This window comes from Pseudophryne corroboree, chromosome 3 (assembly GCF_028390025.1).
Source record: "Pseudophryne corroboree isolate aPseCor3 chromosome 3, aPseCor3.hap2, whole genome shotgun sequence".
Taxonomy (NCBI): Eukaryota; Metazoa; Chordata; class Amphibia; order Anura; family Myobatrachidae; genus Pseudophryne; species Pseudophryne corroboree.
In genome coordinates this window covers 29,438,361-29,457,137 of record NC_086446.1, presented here as the reverse complement: position 1 = coordinate 29,457,137, position 18,777 = coordinate 29,438,361, and the positions used below count along the sequence as shown (strand labels likewise).

The following is an 18,777-nucleotide window of genomic DNA, read 5'->3' as shown; positions in this document are numbered from 1 at the left end:
TATGGTAGACTTATCTTTGATAATGCTCGTTCTTCGAGGTCTATAGGGTCCACAGGGCACCCACCTTGACACGCCTGGCCTATATGGGTTTGCTGCTTTGGCACTGGTTCCCATTCTGTCTGAGTGTGTTCTTATGCGTACCAGATCTTTCTTCTCTCTTGATCCTCTTCCTGCTTTGGGCTTGTTACCAAAACTGACCTGCCTGAGCATGGAGGTGGGGTTATAGAGTGAAGGAACGAGGCATCCTAGGATATCTGAAAAGGCTTAACTGTTTGGTGCCCAGGGCATTATACCACCACCTATAACCCCGATGTTCCCCAGTGGACCTCAAAGGAAGAGCGTTAACAAAGGTAAGTCTACCATAACTCTCCTTTTCCTAATATCTATATTTACCTGTCACAGGGATTTCTTAGCTGAACCACACACTATTGTAACATAACAAACCAAAGACCTAGAGTTTTCCTCGGCAATGTCATTACACTGGTGTGTGTGTGTGTGTGTGTGTGTGTGTGTGTGTGTGTGTGAGAGATTGTGTGGACATAGCACATTTGCCCTAAAGGCCTGGAGGCAGCAGGATTTGTAATTTTAAGCAACACCAGTCTAATACGTTACAGCACATGTTGGAGCTTTATTCCCATCGCACATTGCTTTGGTGTTACACAATCAATCCCAGCACAAATGATTACAATAAAGCTGTAATCCTGCTCTTTGCATAACGTAGCGTAAAGTGTCAGATGATGAGGTTTACATTGTACCTTGAAGCATCTGGAATTTATCCATTTGATGATAATTTTAAGAATCTTTGACAACAGTCTTTCTAGGACAATGAAACTTATGGCACATCATTTATATAATTATTTTCTTCCCAGCAGATGGACGTAACAGCAGGAATAATTCAAAGAAAAATCTCATTTTATCTCCAGATTGTGAAATAGAAGATAAAGAAATCAAACAAGATTCTCCAGAAGAACCCACCATTACCTCAATTGTACATCCAGTACCCCACAGTGCAGATGCATCACCCGATCCTGCTTATAATGAGGAACGTTCTCCTGGTGCAGCTATTACTGATCTAAGAGTAGATCAAATATTTTCCTCTTCTATGATTGCCAAATGTTATACGCAGAACGCAAATGTTATTACCCATCAGCCAACTAAGGCAGGTGAGAGGCAATTCCCATGTTCTGAATGTGAGAAATGTTTTAAACGAAAATCATCTCTAGTTACACATCAGAGAACTCATACAGGTGAGAAACCATATACATGTCCTGAGTGTGGGAAATGTTTTACGGTTAAATCAAATCTAGTTTCACATCAGAGTTGTCACACAGGTGTGAAGCCAATTCCATGTTCTGAGTGTGGGAAATGTTTTTCAAAGAAATCAAGTCTTGTTGAACATCAGAGAAGTCACACGGGTGAGAGACCATTTCCATGCTCTGAGTGTGGGAAATGTTTTAATAGGAAATCACAGCTTGTTACACATCAGAGAAGTCACACAGGTGAGATGCCATTTTTATGCTCTGAATGTGGGAAATATTTTACACAGAAATTAGCTCTTGTTATACATCAGAGAAGTCACACAGGTGAAAAACCATTTCCATGCTCTGAGTGTGGGAAATGTTTTGCACAGAAATCACTTCTTGTTAGACATCAGAGGCATCACACAGATGAAAAAACATTTCCATGCTCTGAATGCGGGATATGTTTCACATGGAAATCAACTCTAGTTGCGCATCAGAGAAGTCACACAGGTGAGAGGCCATTTCCTTGTTCTGAGTGTGGGAAATGTTTTATTGATAAATCGCATCTAGTTTCACATCAGAGATGTCACACAGGTGAGAAACCATTTCCATGTTCTGAGTGCGGGAAATGTTTTAGAAAGAAATCACATCTTGTTACACATGAGAGATGTCACACAGGTGAGAAACCGTTTCCATGTTCTGAGTGTGGGAAAAGTTTTACACAGAAAACGCATCTTGTTGAACATCAGAGAAGTCACACTGGTGAGAAACCATTTCCATGCTCTGAGTGTGGGACATGTTTTTCACAGAAATCAGATCTGGTTACACATCAAAGGATACATACAGGTGAGAAATCATTTAAATGTTCTGAGTGTGGGAAATGCTTTTCCCAGAAATCACATCTTGTTGAACACAATAGAAGTCACACAGGGGAGAAACCATTTCCATGTTCTGAGTGTGGGAAATGTTTTATAAAGAAATCGCATCTTGTTGTACATCACAGAAGTCACACAGGTGAGAAACCATTTTCATGCTCTAAATGTGGGAAATGTTTTACGAATAAATCAAATCTTGTTAAACATCAGAGAAGTCACGCAGGTGAACAATTTCCATGATCTGAGTGAGGGGAAATGTTTTACACAGAAATCCAATCTTGTTTTACATAGAAGTCTCAGATTAGCTATACTCATTGTGATTGTATAAAATTACAGAAATCGGAGCTCATTATTTAAATTTAAGAAACTTTGTTTTTTAAAGTAATTTCTACTGGCAAATACAATCTTACCATCCAGGAATGATTCAAATTGATTTGAATCATCCTACTCTTAGTTGACATGTCCTACATTCATAAATCACACACTTTGTTTCTATGCTGCTATACTATGATCTTGAAATGGTATTTTATATGCTCCTATTTTCTACTAGTTGTTGCTTTGATCTCTTCACGCAACACACTGAAAATTTAAAAGTTGTGTTTTTGTATGATTACACTAGATGTTCTTATGATTTAATCAATGTTTTTGTAACCTATCAAATCTTCAATAAACATATTTAGAAAAAAATACAGCATACTGTTTCTCCTGCTTTGTATGCTTCTTTGCCCTGTGTCTACTCCGTGATCCAGAAGGTTATATGATCATAGGTTGTACTACTGTCCTTATTGTATTCTGTTAGGTGTCTTGCTCTTTTGTCATGTGTAACACTCTTCTCTGGCTTAGTGACCAGGGTAAGACTTAGGAGATATAGGGGCTGCATTCCATGATTGAAAAGTATGGGCAAAGGATACACAAGCCCGGAGACATGCTAATGTGGGTCCATTCTGCAGCAGCATTACCCTCCCAACTAGTCAGCCCTGGCTGGGGTAAACTGGGGCCCCATCTCCAAGCCACGCAAGGCCAGGACTGAAAAATCCACGACACCTGTTAAACAAAACTATTCCAGTGTAGATCGGTCCCAGAGGATTATTCAGAGTTGTTAGCTAACCAAAAAAGCACACTAATGGGCAAACCCATGTTGCATTGCAGGGGGAGCAGATGTAACATGTGCAGAGAGAGTTAGATTTGGGTGGGGTGAGTTCAAACTGAAATCTAAATTGCAGTGTAAAAATAAAGCAGCCAGTATTTACCCTGCACAGAAACAATATAACCCACCCAAATCTAACTCTCTCTGCACGTTATATCTGCCCCACCAGCAGTACATGCTGGTTTGCCCTTGTGGGCTCCAGTATATAGGGAGAATGACGCGCAAGCTAAAAGTCCGCTTCTTAGAACATAGACGTAACATCATAAAGGGCTTCCTGAATCATGGGGTCTCAAAGCACTTTTCTTATTTCCACAATAGAGATCCAAAAGATCTGAAGCTAATAGGCATTGAGACCATTAGCCCTACGTGTAGGGGGGGAGATAGATTTGGCAGGCTTTGCCGCAGGGAGAATTTTTGGATACACGGATTGGGGTCACTTGCTCCTGGTGGCCTCAATGAGTGTATCGAGATTGACTGGTAATGTTCTTTATTGAACATTGCCATATTTCTCAGCCTTTCTGGTCCATGAGAACAAATTGGTAGTTGTACAAATATATATTGAAAGGTTCTTTATTCCATCATTATTATTTAATAGTGTCTCTGTTCTAATTACGGGTATTTGTACACTTCAGGTCTCTTTGATACTCTTCAAACAATTCTATGTTTAGCAGGAATATTATTATGATTATTATTTATAATTTTATGTTTAATCTTCATGTAATCGTATTTCAAAAATTATTTTAATGGGTCATATATAATATTTGCCAGACATTTATATATGTTTTAGAAATATTGATAATATCATTATATCAATTTCTTATTTCTTTCTATTTAACCTTTGACATTGATATGCAAAGGACATCTCTCAGATATAACAGTTCCTCTGTACATTTATATTACATATATTTCTTACTATGGTCTTTCTCTATAATTAAAATGGTTTTTTTGTTATTATATAAGGATCTGAAAATCCTTAATATATATATATAAGCTCTCAGCACCAATAGGGTGCATTGTGAATTACAGCTGGGATATACGCTCTAACATATTATATTAACACCGTTTTTCGTGTCTATGACACTCTATTTTATTTTTATGTATTTATGTGTTAGCTCCGCCATTGTGTTTTTTAACATATATATTTTTTAATATATATTCTACTCTATTAGGTTTTATTATTTTTTAAGGTACGTAACTAGATAGATTGTTATTCAAACAGCCAAGGAATCTATATACAAGTGCATGTGTTACCATTGGTGTATGATTATATTGATTAGTTACATCTGTGTAGGCATAATTAAGAGCCCTTTAAATTACATACAGTGTGCAAAAGGAGTCCTCTTTGAAAAAGTCACGGGTCACGTGACGAAACGCGTCAGGACTCCTCCCCCTTTGCAATTTCACTGAACACCTGTATCCAGGACGCTCTCAGGTCACAGCCATCTCATCCGGCTCTTACTAACGGTAGCCGTGGGCGGCTTTCCATTTGGCTTCACGATCAGCCGCAGGCGCTGTGCGGTCACGGCGATTTGTCTCCAGCATCTTCCACCCCGTTCTCTACCGGTGGACAGTGCACGTCCAGGTAGTCTGGAAGGAAGTTTCATCATACAGCTGGGCTTAAGATACCGTCCGATTCAGCAGCCATACACCTGCCGCCCACGATTATCTGCACAGCACTCACAAGGTGAAACCAGCAGGTCAATTGAATAAACCTTGCAGCCGGCTGACGTATCCAGATACCACACGTACCCTCCAGCTTTTCTACCAACTGGGCAAATTCTTGGACTTACCCGGGGACGCTCGGGTTCACCAGCCCTAATGGAGAGGTATTTCATATATTAACTTATGCTGACAATCCTCAATACGTGCAGCCACTGTGATATATTCAGGATTTACATCTAGCAGCTGTGGCAACAGTGTTTCTAAAAAGACTGCAACATTCTGATACATACTCTTTGAACTTTCAAATTATTTAGTTCAGTGATATTTCAAGGATACTTAATACATTATTAAAGCTTAGATAATTCATGTGTTTTTTAAATTTCTGTATTTCACAAATCATGCTAAGTCATAAGGAATATTACTTGTGAATTATCTATTATGAAATAGTATTTTTACATTATCATTAATAAATACATATATTTTATATTTACATAATTGATTCCTTGGTTGATATTAAACCTGTGAAATTTTGGTGTGTGATTTTAATGAGCGCCTCTATTCATATTCTTTATACAGAAACAATATAACCCACACAAATCTAACTCTCTCTGCACGTTATATCTGCCCCACCAGCAGTGCACATGGTTTTGCCCAATTGCTAACTTTTTTTTGTTTGCTAACAACTGTGAATAACGCAGACAAACAATGGCAGTTGCTCAGTCATTCCTGGAAATAATTATATATCCGCTGCTAGAAAGGAGGAGGGGTCACAGATAAACGGCAGACAGAGAGGAGGGGGGTGCTTTTTCTCCCCTTGGTATCCAGCACACTAAAAATTACCTGTAACCATATCTGAACCCATCTGGTAATAGAAATTCAGAGAATTGGTCACATGTGTTTGCAAATGCATGTTTAGCTGCTGGTCACATGTGTTTGCAAATGCATGTTTAGCTGCTGAGCCACTTCACGGCTTCTCTGATATCAGCAGTCCTCCCACATAGGGCCATGTCATTTGTCTACAGTAGGGCCTTATGATAAAGGCTATTACTAAAACACATCCAGACAGAGCGCTAACTTAACCGGGAGCCACCCCCAGAATCTCCCATTAGCACTACAAAGAACAGCATGCCTTCTAAATACTGCTCCCATTCAATGCCTCTCGCACACAAGCAGACAAAAAAATTGGCAGTTGCTCGGTCATTCCTGGAGATAAATATACATCAGGTGCTAGAAAGGCGGAGGGGTCACAGACAAATTCTCTGAATTTCTATTACCAGATAGGTTCAGGTATGGTTACAGGTAATTTTTAGTGTGCTGGGGCGGGGGATACCTGGGGGGAAAAGCACCTCTCTTGTCAACTGTGAATAACGCACCAAGTACGCATCCAGGGGTTAAAAACAAACTGAAGAACCCAAATCCAGCGGACATAGGAGATCTATGTGTAAATACATAAATCCCCTTTCCCAAATGCCGGCCTCCACGTGACTTCTGTCACTAAAGGAGCCAGCAGCCAATCAGGGAGTGCCATGTATTACCGCTCTCCTGATTGGCTATGAGCTGCAGGGCTGCCAATCATCCAGTTCCCATACCCTGCTTTTATTTGGGGGGAGCATTCTTAAGAATACAGTTAATGGGTACATAAAGCAATACAGTGATGTCACTGGATCCTAGTGACTGGATAGGCCGCACTCTCAGTGATGTCACTGGTTCCTAGTGATTGGATCGGCTGCACTCTCAGTGATGTCACTGGCTCCTAGTGACTGGATAGACCGCACTCTCAGTGATGTCACTGGCTCCTAGTGACTGGATAGGCTGCACTCTCAGTGATGTCACTGGCTCCTAGTGACTGGATAGACCGCACTCTCAGTGATGTCACTGGCTCCTAGTGACTGGATAGGCTGCACTCTCAGTGATGTCACTGGCTCCTAGTGATTGGATCGGCTGCACTCTCAGTGATGTCACTGGCTCCTAGTGACTGGATAGACCGCACTCTCAGTGATGTCACTGGCTCCTAGTGACTGGATAGGCTGCACTCTCAGTGATGTCACTGGCTCCTAGTGACTGGATAGGCTGCACTCTCAGTGATGTCACTGGCTCCTAGTGACTGGATAGACCGCACTCTCAGTGATGTCACTGGCTCCTAGTGACTGGATAGGCTGCACTCTCAGTGATGTCACTGGATCCTAGTGACTGGATAGGCCGCACTCTCAGTGATGTCACTGGCTCCTAGTGATTGGATCGGCTGCACTCTCAGTGATGTCACTGGCTCCTAGTGACTGGATAGACCGCACTCTCAGTGATGTCACTGGCTCCTAGTGACTGGATAGGCTGCACTCTCAGTGATGTCACTGTCTCCTACTGACTGAATAGAGGATGTGTTCACATGGGTGATGTTTCAGCCACCAAATGACTGCACCCGCTGTGTTATGCTGCAAGTTTTAAAAGGATGATCCCATATTTAGCACTATTATCTTTTATTTCTAAAGTGCCTATACATTACATAGTGCTGTACATCGAGTGATTGGTACTACACATACAGATGCAGACACACTCAACGTTGTTACATGTAGGCACATTCACGCCTTGTTTGTCTTGGCCACATTTATTAGACGCGCATGCACCAAATTCACATGAATGGGGGCAGCAAAAGACACGGCTTGGCACGGCTAGGTGCGCTGGGAGTGCACGTAGACACCAGAGGTAGCCATGATGAGCATGTCTGCATCTGTCAGTGACATACCATTAGATGAAAGAAGGTAGAGATGTCTATTGACTTTACAAACTAAGAAACACTTTGGGTCTGGTTTTGAGCCATGCACAAGTGAGAACGCAAGTCCGGCAGGTAACTGCATCCTGCGCATACACCGTCAAACCAAATTTCCAACGGCATGGGAAGCACACCTAGGGGGGGTCATTGGGAGGATGATGACTGGACAGAGATTCAGGGAGAATGCAGCTTCCACCTCCATTGTCAGAATAAAATGTTTATAAATGACTACAGATGGTACTACGTTACTATGTAAATGCATTGTATGAGAGTTGGAGAAGTTCTGCAACTGAAGGCATTTTATACATACCTGGGGGAGCTCTCAAGTTTCCGGTGAAATGTCATCAGTTTAACTCCCACTACCCTCTAAGTGACCCCAAGTATTTTCTTCTCCCATTAAGGACCTCTTCGTTCTTCACAAGATCTGCATCTCGCATCCACACTCATTACTCGCTCCCATGCACGACTGCAGGACTTTCTTTGGGCTGCACCCACTCTGTGGAATGCCCTATCACGCACAATAAGACTCTCCTCTAGTCTCCAAACCTTCAAGCGTTTCCTGAAAACTCACCTCTTCAGGCAAGCGTATCATATTCCAGAGCTGCTCACATTACCTTTATAAGCTTTCCTATTTAATTATATCCCCACTGTACAGTCCGCACATATCTTCTCTTCCTTCACTTTCCCTTCCTCCTGACCCCGTTTACCATTGCTGTGTGACCATATTATGCAGCCCACAGAGAACCTTTGCAATCTGGTGGACAACTATGCAATAGATATCACCTTTCCTTGCGTATCCATGCCTATTTCCCTATAGATTGTAAGCTTGCGAGCAGGGCCCTCCTACCTCCATGACTGTTATTACCCAGTTTTGTTTTATCAGTTTCCAATTGTAAAGCGCAACTGAATTTGCTGTGCTATATAGGAAACTGTTAATAAATAATAAATTAGGGTTTCCTCGCCTACCCATCAGCAAAAATTATTGTTTGGACCTGTTTCTGCTACCACCTGCCAATTGGCAGCTGACTGGAAGAAACCTGATCCCCTTTCCATCTCTCCAAGTCAGCGTTTTTCAACCCATGTGCCGCGGCACACTAGTGTGGCGCAGCTGGTTGACAAGCGTGCCGCAGAGTCAGAGCCACTTTCACGAACTGTGGACCCGGACAGCGGACACGCAGGCAGCGCTGGGCTCTTCTGGGAGCGCCTGAGCTGTGACCTATAGCAACGCGGCGGCGTGACATCATAGGTCATGCGCGCCACATAGTATGGCTGGCAGCATGCCCACCCGCCAGCCCGTACGACCGTCTGCCGTACAGCCCGCACGTCGGCCCCGCTAGCCAGCCTGCATGCGTGCCTGCCTGTCTACTGCTCACAGCTCTGCACTGTGAGCCGATAAGGGACCTGAGCTCCTTTCTCTTCTACCAGGAGGTAGCAACCAATGTATTGTTTGTATTTCTGAGGGGGCCAGTGTTTGTTTTTATTTCTGAGGGGGCCAGTGTTTGTTTTTATTTTTGAGGGGGCAAGTGTTTGTTATTTTTATTCTGAGGGGGCCAGTGTCTGTTTTTATATTCTGAGGGGCCAGTGTTTGTTTTTTTATTCTGAGGGGGCCAGTGTTTTTTTTTTTTTTATTCTGAGGGGGCCAGTGTTTGTTTTTTATTCTGAGGGGGCCAGTGTTTGTTTTTTTTATTCTGAGGGGGCCAGTGTTTGTTTTTTTTATTCTGAGGGGGCCAGTGTTTGTTTTTTATTCTGAAGGGGCCAGTGTTTTTTTTTTTTTTTTATTCTGAGGGGGCCAAATGTTTGTTTGTTTTATTCTGAAGGTGCCAGATATGTGTGAGGGTTTTCTGTGGGGGCGAATGTATTTATTTTATTACTGTGAGTGCCCGCGTGTTTCTTTTATTATCGTGGGGGCCAATGTGTGTGTTTTCCCCCCGTGGAGGACTGGTGGTGTGCCTCGGCAATTAAAAAATATTGTTCGGTGTGCCGTGAGTTGAAAAACGTTGAAAATCACTGCTCCAAGTGATAATATTCAGCATGTTCTGTCTATCGTATGGGGTGCATGTCCAGCACATACATTAACCCTTCTAAAAAAATTTATAAAGTTTGGAGCCCATGGCTTTTAATGCATGGCTCTCGCTCCCCATTTCAGATAAAATTTGTGAAAAGTCTAATACACCCTAGTTAATGCCCGGTCTCGCCTGTCTGAAGTCCTCAACTCCTTCTCCCTTCTCACTGTCCCTTTCTTTTATCTCACTCTATCCCACCTGCCCTGCTATGTGTTTGGTAAACCATCCCTAATGCTTCTGTCACGGCTGCGCAGCGGCCGTGCTTACCGCTTCGGGGGTGCTGGTCCCCAGGGCGTCCATTTCCCCTGCCGGTTCCCGGTGTGCAGGTAACGCTGCAGCGGGCGGCTTCTGGCTCCATAGGCACCACCATGTTTATCCACATGGGGCGAGGGGGCTGGTGACGTCTGCGCCGCCCCTCCGCCAATGAGGAGAGGTCGGGAAGTTTAAATCGTTGCTGCAAAGATACCCCCCAGGCTCACGTCTCTCAGCTACAGAGTTCCAGTGCTTCCAGCATACAGCGTGTCTCTCAGCTACAGAGTTCCAGTGCTTCCAACATACAGCGTGTCTCTCAGCCTTGAGTCCCAGTAATTCCAGCATACAGCGTGTCTCTCAGCTACAGAATTCCAGTGCTTCCAGCATACAGCGTGTCTCTCAGCTACAGAGTTCCAGTGGTTCCAGCATACAGCGTGTCTCTCAGCTACAGAGTTCCAGTGCTTCCAGCATACAGCGTGTCTCTCAGCTACAGAGTTCCAGTGCTTTCAGCATGTCTGTCAGCTACGGCGTTCCAGTGCTTCCAGCATACAGCGTGTCTCAGCTACAGAGCTCCAGTGCTTCCAGCATATAGCGTGTCTCTCAGCTACATAGTTCCAGTGCTTCCAGCATACAGCGTGTCTCACAGCTACAGAGTTCCAGTGCTTCCAGCATACAGCGTGTGTCTCCGCTACAAAGTTCCAGTGCTTCCAGCATACAGCGTATCTCTCAGCTACAGAGTTCCAGTGCTTCTAGCATACAGCGTGTCTCTCTTAGCTACAGAGTCCCAGTGCTTCCAGCATACAGCGTGTCTCTTAGCTACAATGTTCCAGTGCTTCCAGTATAGCGTGTCTCTCAGCTGCAGAGTTCCAGTGCTACTAGCATAGGTTGTCTCTCAGCTGCAGAGTTCCAGTGCTTCCAGCATGCAGTGTGTCTCTCAGCTACAGAGTTCCAATGCTTCCAACATACAGCGTCTCTCAGCTACAGAGTTCCAGTGCTTCCAGCATACAGCGTGTCTCTCAGCTAGAGTTCCAGTGCTTCCAGCATGCAGCGTGTCTCTCAGCTAGAGTCCCAGTGCTTCTAGCATTCAGCGTGTCTCTCAGCTACAGAGTCCCAGTGCTTCCAGCATTCAGCGTGTGTCTCAGCTACAGAGTTCGTGCTTCCAGCATACACTGTGTCTCTCAGCTACAGAGTTCCAGTGCTTCCAGCATAGTGTCTCTCAGCTACAGAGTTCCAGTGCTTCCAGCATACAGTCTCTCTCAGCTACAGAGTTCCAGTGCTTCCAGCATACAGCGTGTGTCTCAGCTACAAAGTTCCAGTGCTTCCAGCATATAGCGTATCTCTCAGCTACAGAGTTCCAGTGCTTCTAGCATACAGCGTGTCTCTCTCAGCTACAGAGTCCCAGTGCTTCCAGCATACAGCGTGTCTCTCAGCTACAGAATTCGTGTCTCTCAGCTACAGAATTCCAGTGCTTCCAGCATACAGCATGTCTCTCGGCTACAGAATTCCAGTGCTTCCAGCATACAGCGTGTCTCTCAGCTGCAGAGTCCCAGTGCTTCCAGCATACAGCGTGTCTCTCAGCTACAGAGTTCCAGTGCTTCCAGCCTACAGCGTGTCTCTCAGCTACAGAGTTCCAGTGCTTCCACCATACAGCGTGTCTTTCAGCCTTGAGTCCCAGTAATTCCAGCATACAGCGTGTCTCTCAGCTACAGAATTCCAGTGCTTCCAGCATACAGCGTGTCTCTCAGCTACAGAGTTCCAGTACTTCCAGCATACAGCGTGTCTCTCAGCTACAGAGTTCCAGTGCTTCCAGCATACAGCGGGTCTCTCAGCTACAGAGTTCCTGTGCTTCCAGCATACAGTGTGTCTCTCAGCTACAGAGTTCCAGTGCTTCCAGCATACAGCGTGTCTCTCAGCTACAGAGTTCCAGTGCTTTCAGCATACAGCGTGTCTGTCAGCTACAGCGTTCCAGTGCTTCCAGCATACAGCGTGTCTCAGCTACAGAGCTCCAGTGCTTCCAGCATACAGCGTATCTCTCAGCTACAGAGTTCCAGTGCTTCCAGCATACAGCGTGTCTCACAGCTACAGAGTTCCAGTGCTTCCAGCATACAGCGTGTGTCTCAGCTACAAAGTTCCAGTGCTTCCAGCATACAGCGTATCTATCAGCTACAGAGTTCCAGTGCTTCCAGCATACAGCGTGTCTCTCTCAGCTTCAGAGTCCCAGTGCTTCCAGCATACAGCGTGTCTCTTAGCTACAATGTTCCAGTGCTTCCAGCACAGCGTGTCTCTCAGCTGCAGAGTTCCAGTGCTACCAGCATAGGTTGTCTCTCAGCTGCAGAGTTCCAGTGCTTCCAGCATGCAGTGTGTCTCTCAGCTACAGAGTTCCAATGCTTCCAACATATAGCGTCTCTCAGCTACAGAGTTCCAGTGCTTCTAGCATTCAGCGTGTCTCTCAGCTACAGAGTCCCAGTGCTTCCAGCATTCAGCGTGTGTCTCAGCTACAGAGTTCGTGCTTCCAGCATACAGCATGTCTCTCAGCTAGAGTTCCAGTGCTTCCAGCATGTCTCTCAGCTACAGAGTTCCAGTGCTTCCAGCATACACTGTGTCTCTCAGCTACAGAGTTCCAGTGCTTCCAGCATACAGCGTGTCTCTCAGCTACAGAGTTCCAATGCTTCCAGCATACAGTGTCTCTCAGCTACAGAATTCCAGTGCTTCCAGCATACAGTGTCTCTCAGCTACAGAGTTCCAGTGCTTCCAGCATACAGCGGGTCTCTCAGCTAGAGTTCCAGTGCTTCCAGCATACAGTGTCTCTCAGCTACAGAGTTCCAGTGCTTCCAGCATACAGCGTGTCTCTCAGCTACAGAGTTCCAGTGCTTCCAGCATACAGCGTGTCTCTCAGCTACAGAGTTCCAGTGCTTCCAGCATACAGCGGGTCTCTCAGCTACAGAGTTCGAGTGCTTCCAGCATACAGTGTCTCTCAGCTACAGAGTTCCAGTGCTTCCAGCATACAGCGGGTCTCTCAGCTACAGAGTTCCAGTGCTTCCAGCATACAGTGTCTCTCAGCTACAGCGTTCCAGTGCTTCCAGCATACAGCGTGTCTCAGCTACAGAGCTCCAGTGCTTCCAGCATACAGCGTGTCTCTCAGCTACATAGTTCCAGTGCTTCCAGCATACAGCGTGTCTCACAGCTACAGAGTTCCAGTGCTTCCAGCATACAGCGTGTGTCTCAGCTACAAAGTTCCAGTGCTTCCAGCATACAGCGTATCTCTCAGCTACAGAGTTCCAGTGCTTCCAGCATACAGCGTGTCTCTCTCAGCTACAGAGTCCCAGTGCTTCCAGCATACAGCGTGTCTCTTAGCTACAATGTTCCAGTGCTTCCAGCACAGCGTGTCTCTCAGCTGCAGAGTTCCAGTGCTACCAGCATAGGTTGTCTCTCAGCTGCAGAGTTCCAGTGCTTCCAGCATGCAGTGTGTCTCTCAGCTACAGAGTTCCAATGCTTCCAACATATAGCGTCTCTCAGCTACAGAGTTCCAGTGCTTCTAGCATTCAGCGTGTCTCTCAGCTACAGAGTCCCAGTGCTTCCAGCATTCAGCGTGTGTCTCAGCTACAGAGTTCGTGCTTCCAGCATACAGCATGTCTCTCAGCTAGAGTTCCAGTGCTTCCAGCATGTCTCTCAGCTACAGAGTTCCAGTGCTTCCAGCATACACTGTGTCTCTCAGCTACAGAGTTCCAGTGCTTCCAGCATACAGCGTGTCTCTCAGCTACAGAGTTCCAATGCTTCCAGCATACAGTGTCTCTCAGCTACAGAATTCCAGTGCTTCCAGCATACAGTGTCTCTCAGCTACAGAGTTCCAGTGCTTCCAGCATACAGCGTGTCTCTCAGCTGCAGAGTTCCAGTGCTACTAGCATAGGTTGTCTCTCAGCTGCAGAGTTCCAGTGCTTCCAGCATGCAGTGTGTCTCTCAGCTACAGAGTTCCAATGCTTCCAACATACAGCGTCTCTCAGCTACAGAGTTCCAGTGCTTCCAGCATACAGCGTGTCTCTCAGCTAGAGTTCCAGTGCTTCCAGCATGCAGCGTGTCTCTCAGCTAGAGTCCCAGTGCTTCTAGCATTCAGCGTGTCTCTCAGCTACAGAGTCCCAGTGCTTCCAGCATTCAGCGTGTGTCTCAGCTACAGAGTTCGTGCTTCCAGCATACACTGTGTCTCTCAGCTGCAGAGTTCCAGTGCTTCCAGCATGCAGTGTGTCTCTCAGCTACAGAGTTCCAATGCTTCCAACATACAGCGTCTCTCAGCTACAGAGTTCCAGTGCTTCCAGCATACAGCGTGTCTCTCAGCTAGAGTTCCAGTGCTTCCAGCATGCAGCGTGTCTCTCAGCTACAGAGTCCCAGTGCTTCCAGCATTCAGCGTGTGTCTCAGCTACAGAGTTCGTGCTTCCAGCATACACTGTGTCTCTCAGCTACAGAGTTCCAGTGCTTCCAGCATAGTGTCTCTCAGCTACAGAGTTCCAGTGCTTCCAGCATACAGTCTCTCTCAGCTACAGAGTTCCAGTGCTTCCAGCATACAGCGTGTGTCTCAGCTACAAAGTTCCAGTGCTTCCAGCATACAGCGTATCTCTCAGCTACAGAGTTCCAGTGCTTCTAGCATACAGCGTGTCTCTCTCAGCTACAGAGTCCCAGTGCTTCCAGCATACAGCGTGTCTCTCAGCTACAGAATTCGTGTCTCTCAGCTACAGAATTCCAGTGCTTCCAGCATACAGCATGTCTCTCGGCTACAGAATTCCAGTGCTTCCAGCATACAGCGTGTCTCTCAGCTGCAGAGTCCCAGTAATTCCAGCATACAGCGTGTCTCTCAGCTACAGAGTTCCAGTGCTTCCAGCCTACAGCGTGTCTCTCAGCTACAGAGTTCCAGTGCTTCCACCATACAGCGTGTCTTTCAGCCTTGAGTCCCAGTAATTCCAGCATACAGCGTGTCTCTCAGCTACAGAATTCCAGTGCTTCCAGCATACAGCGTGTCTCTCAGCTACAGAGTTCCAGTACTTCCAGCATACAGCGTGTCTCTCAGCTACAGAGTTCCAGTGCTTCCAGCATACAGCGGGTCTCTCAGCTACAGAGTTCCTGTGCTTCCAGCATACAGTGTGTCTCTCAGCTACAGAGTTCCAGTGCTTCCAGCATACAGCGTGTCTCTCAGCTACAGAGTTCCAGTGCTTTCAGCATACAGCGTGTCTGTCAGCTACAGCGTTCCAGTGCTTCCAGCATACAGCGTGTCTCAGCTACAGAGCTCCAGTGCTTCCAGCATACAGCGTGTCTCACAGCTACAGAGTTCCAGTGCTTCCAGCATACAGCGTGTGTCTCAGCTACAAAGTTCCGGTGCTTCCAGCATACAGCGTATCTCTCAGCTACAGAGTTCCAGTGCTTCCAGCATACAGCGTGTCTCTCTCAGCTACAGAGTCCCAGTGCTTCCAGCATACAGCGTGTCTCTTAGCTACAATGTTCCAGTGCTTCCAGCACAGCGTGTCTCTCAGCTGCAGAGTTCCAGTGCTACCAGCATAGGTTGTCTCTCAGCTGCAGAGTTCCAGTGCTTCCAGCATGCAGTGTGTCTCTCAGCTACAGAGTTCCAATGCTTCCAACATATAGCGTCTCTCAGCTACAGAGTTCCAGTGCTTCTAGCATTCAGCGTGTCTCTCAGCTACAGAGTCCCAGTGCTTCCAGCATTCAGCGTGTGTCTCAGCTACAGAGTTCGTGCTTCCAGCATACAGCATGTCTCTCAGCAAGAGTTCCTGTGCTTCCAGCATGTCTCTCAGCTACAGAGTTCCAGTGCTTCCAGCATACACTGTGTCTCTCAGCTACAGAGTTCCAGTGCTTCCAGCATACAGCGTGTCTCTCAGCTAGAGTTCCAATGCTTCCAGCATACAGTGTCTCTCAGCTAGAGTTCCAATGCTTCCAGCATACAGTGTCTCTCAGCTACAGAATTCCAGTGCTTCCAGCATAGTGTGTCTCTCAGCTACAGAGTTCCAGTGCTTCCAGCATACAGCGGGTCTCTCAGCTACAGATGTTATGCACACCAGTGCCTGCAGGAAAGTACTGGTGTCAGAACTGTTATGCACTCCAGTGTCTGCAGGAATGTACTGGTGTTTGAACTGTTATGCAAAACAAATGGACTCACAGACAAACTGGGGAATATGACATAACGTACACAGAAGGTGATAGGGTAACAAAATACACACAAAGTGAACAGAGAAGCCCAGAGGCTAAGGAACTGGGTATCTCCCTTGTATTAGAACTGCTCAGATGGAAATAGCAAGATGTTGTGTTTTAATACGTAGAGAACCCGAAATGCTGTTGCTAAGGGCAACAGCAAAACCCTAAAGGGTTACCAACGGGTGTGGCAGTAAACTCCTTGGTCAGAGATGGAATGATAGACACAAGGAGAGACTCCACAATCCTGATTCTCACTTGCAGTGCACAGGTTTTAGCTTACTGCCACTAAACTGACCCCTGACACCTAGCACAGTGAGACAGGATTAGACAGGCAAGTCTTAGAATACAGCCGCAAACTTGCTAAGTTCACAGAGTAGTAACAGAACCCCAGCAAGCTAAACGACTGACTCCAGTCTTACTGCTAGGTCTGGATTGGCAGAGTGTAATACCAAATCCCCAGGCCTATTTGCAGTAAGCAACAAACAAATACAAAGCTACACAGTACTGGCTAACTTTCATGAACTGACTAACCAACAAAGATTCAGCAGCATCTGCTTACCCTGAAAAGAGGCCTTATAAAGCAGGTGCTGTCCACGCCCCACTCAGACCTCACAGACTGTGAGCACAAAAACCAGCACCGGATCCCCTGCCGTGCACAGAGCCTATAACCACTGCACAGCAAAAGACCCGAACCGGAGTATCAGCTGCGCTCAGGTTACTCCACTAGCACTTGTCTCCCGGTTGCCATGACGACGTGGCAGCACAGGGCAGGAGACCCTAACAACAGAGTTCCAGTGCTTCCAGCATACAGTGTCTCTCAGCTACAGAGTTCCAGTGCTTCCAGCATACAGCGGGTCTCTCAGCTACAGAGTTCCAGTGCTTCCAGCATACAGTGTCTCTCAGCTACAGAGTTCCAGTGCTTTCAGCATACAGCGTGTCTCAGCTACAGAGCTCCAGTGCTTCCAGCATACAGCGTGTCTCTCAGCTACATAGTTCCAGTGCTTCCAGAATACAGCGTGTCTCACAGCTACAGAGTTCCAGTGCTTCCAGCATACAGCGTGTGTCTCAGCTACAAAGTTCCAGTGCTTCCAGCATACAGCGTATCTCTCAGCTACAGAGTTCCAGTGCTTCCAGCATACAGCGTGTCTCTCTCAGCTACAGAGTCCCAGTGCTTCCAGCATACAGCGTGTCTCTTAGCTACAATGTTCCAGTGCTTCCAGCACAGCGTGTCTCTCAGCTGCAGAGTTCCAGTGCTACCAGCATAGGTTGTCTCTCAGCTGCAGAGTTCCAGTGCTTCCAGCATGCAGTGTGTCTCTCAGCTACAGAGTTCCAATGCTTCCAACATATAGCGTCTCTCAGCTACAGAGTTCCAGTGCTTCTAGCATTCAGCGTGTCTCTCAGCTACAGAGTCCCAGTGCTTCCAGCATTCAGCGTGTGTCTCAGCTACAGAGTTCGTGCTTCCAGCATACAGCATGTCTCTCAGCTAGAGTTCCAGTGCTTCCAGCATGTCTCTCAGCTACAGAGTTCCAGTGCTTCCAGCATACACTGTGTCTCTCAGCTACAGAGTTCCAGTGCTTCCAGCATACAGCGTGTCTCTCAGCTACAGAGTTCCAATGCTTCCAGCATAGTGTCTCTCAGCTACAGAATTCCAGTGCTTCCAGCATACAGTGTCCCTCAGCTACAGAGTTCCAGTGCTTCCAGCATACAGCGTGTCTCTCAGCTGCAGAGTTCCAGTGCTACTAGCATAGGTTGTCTCTCAGCTGCAGAGTTCCAGTGCTTCCAGCATGCAGTGTGTCTCTCAGCTACAGAGTTCCAATGCTTCCAACATACAGCGTCTCTCAGCTACAGAGTTCCAGTGCTTCCAGCATACAGCGTGTCTCTCAGCTAGAGTTCCAGTGCTTCCAGCATGCAGCGTGTCTCTCAGCTAGAGTCCCAGTGCTTCTAGCATTCAGCGTGTCTCTCAGCTACAGAGTCCCAGTGCTTCCAGCATTCAGCGTGTGTCTCAGCTACAGAGTTCGTGCTTCCAGCATACACTGTGTCTCTCAGCTACAGAGTTCCAGTGCTTCCAGCATAGTGTCTCTCAGCTACAGAGTTCCAGTGCTTCCAGCATACAGTCTCTCTCAGCTACAGAGTTCCAGTGCTTCCAGCATACAGCGTGTGTCTCAGCTACAAAGTTCCAGTGCTTCCAGCATACAGCGTATCTCTCAGCTACAGAGTTCCAGTGCTTCTAGCATACAGCGTGTCTCTCTCAGCTACAGAGTCCCAGTGCTTCCAGCATACAGCGTGTCTCTCAGCTACAGAATTCGTGTCTCTCAGCTACAGAATTCCAGTGCTTCCAGCATACAGCATGTCTCTCGGCTACAGAATTCCAGTGCTTCCAGCATACAGCGTGTCTCTCAGCTGCAGAGTCCCAGTAATTCCAGCATACAGCGTGTCTCTCAGCCTTGAGTCCCAGTGCTTCCAGCATACAGCGTGTCCAGCTACAGAGTTCCAGTGCTTCCAGCCTACAGCGTGTCTCTCAGCTACAGAGTTCCAGTGCTTCCACCATACAGCGTGTCTTTCAGCCTTGAGTCCCAGT

General features: G+C 46.5%; 1 protein-coding gene across 1 annotated transcript in view; it reads left to right on the top strand.

The window, feature by feature from the left end:
* Window positions 1-18,777, top strand: part of LOC135057102 (uncharacterized) — a 261,966-nt gene that overhangs the window by 40,438 nt on the left and 202,751 nt on the right. The window contains 2 exon segments of the mRNA XM_063963003.1: window positions 870-2,373; window positions 2,916-2,967. Coding sequence (XP_063819073.1) covers window positions 870-2,373; window positions 2,916-2,967 — 1,556 coding nt within the window.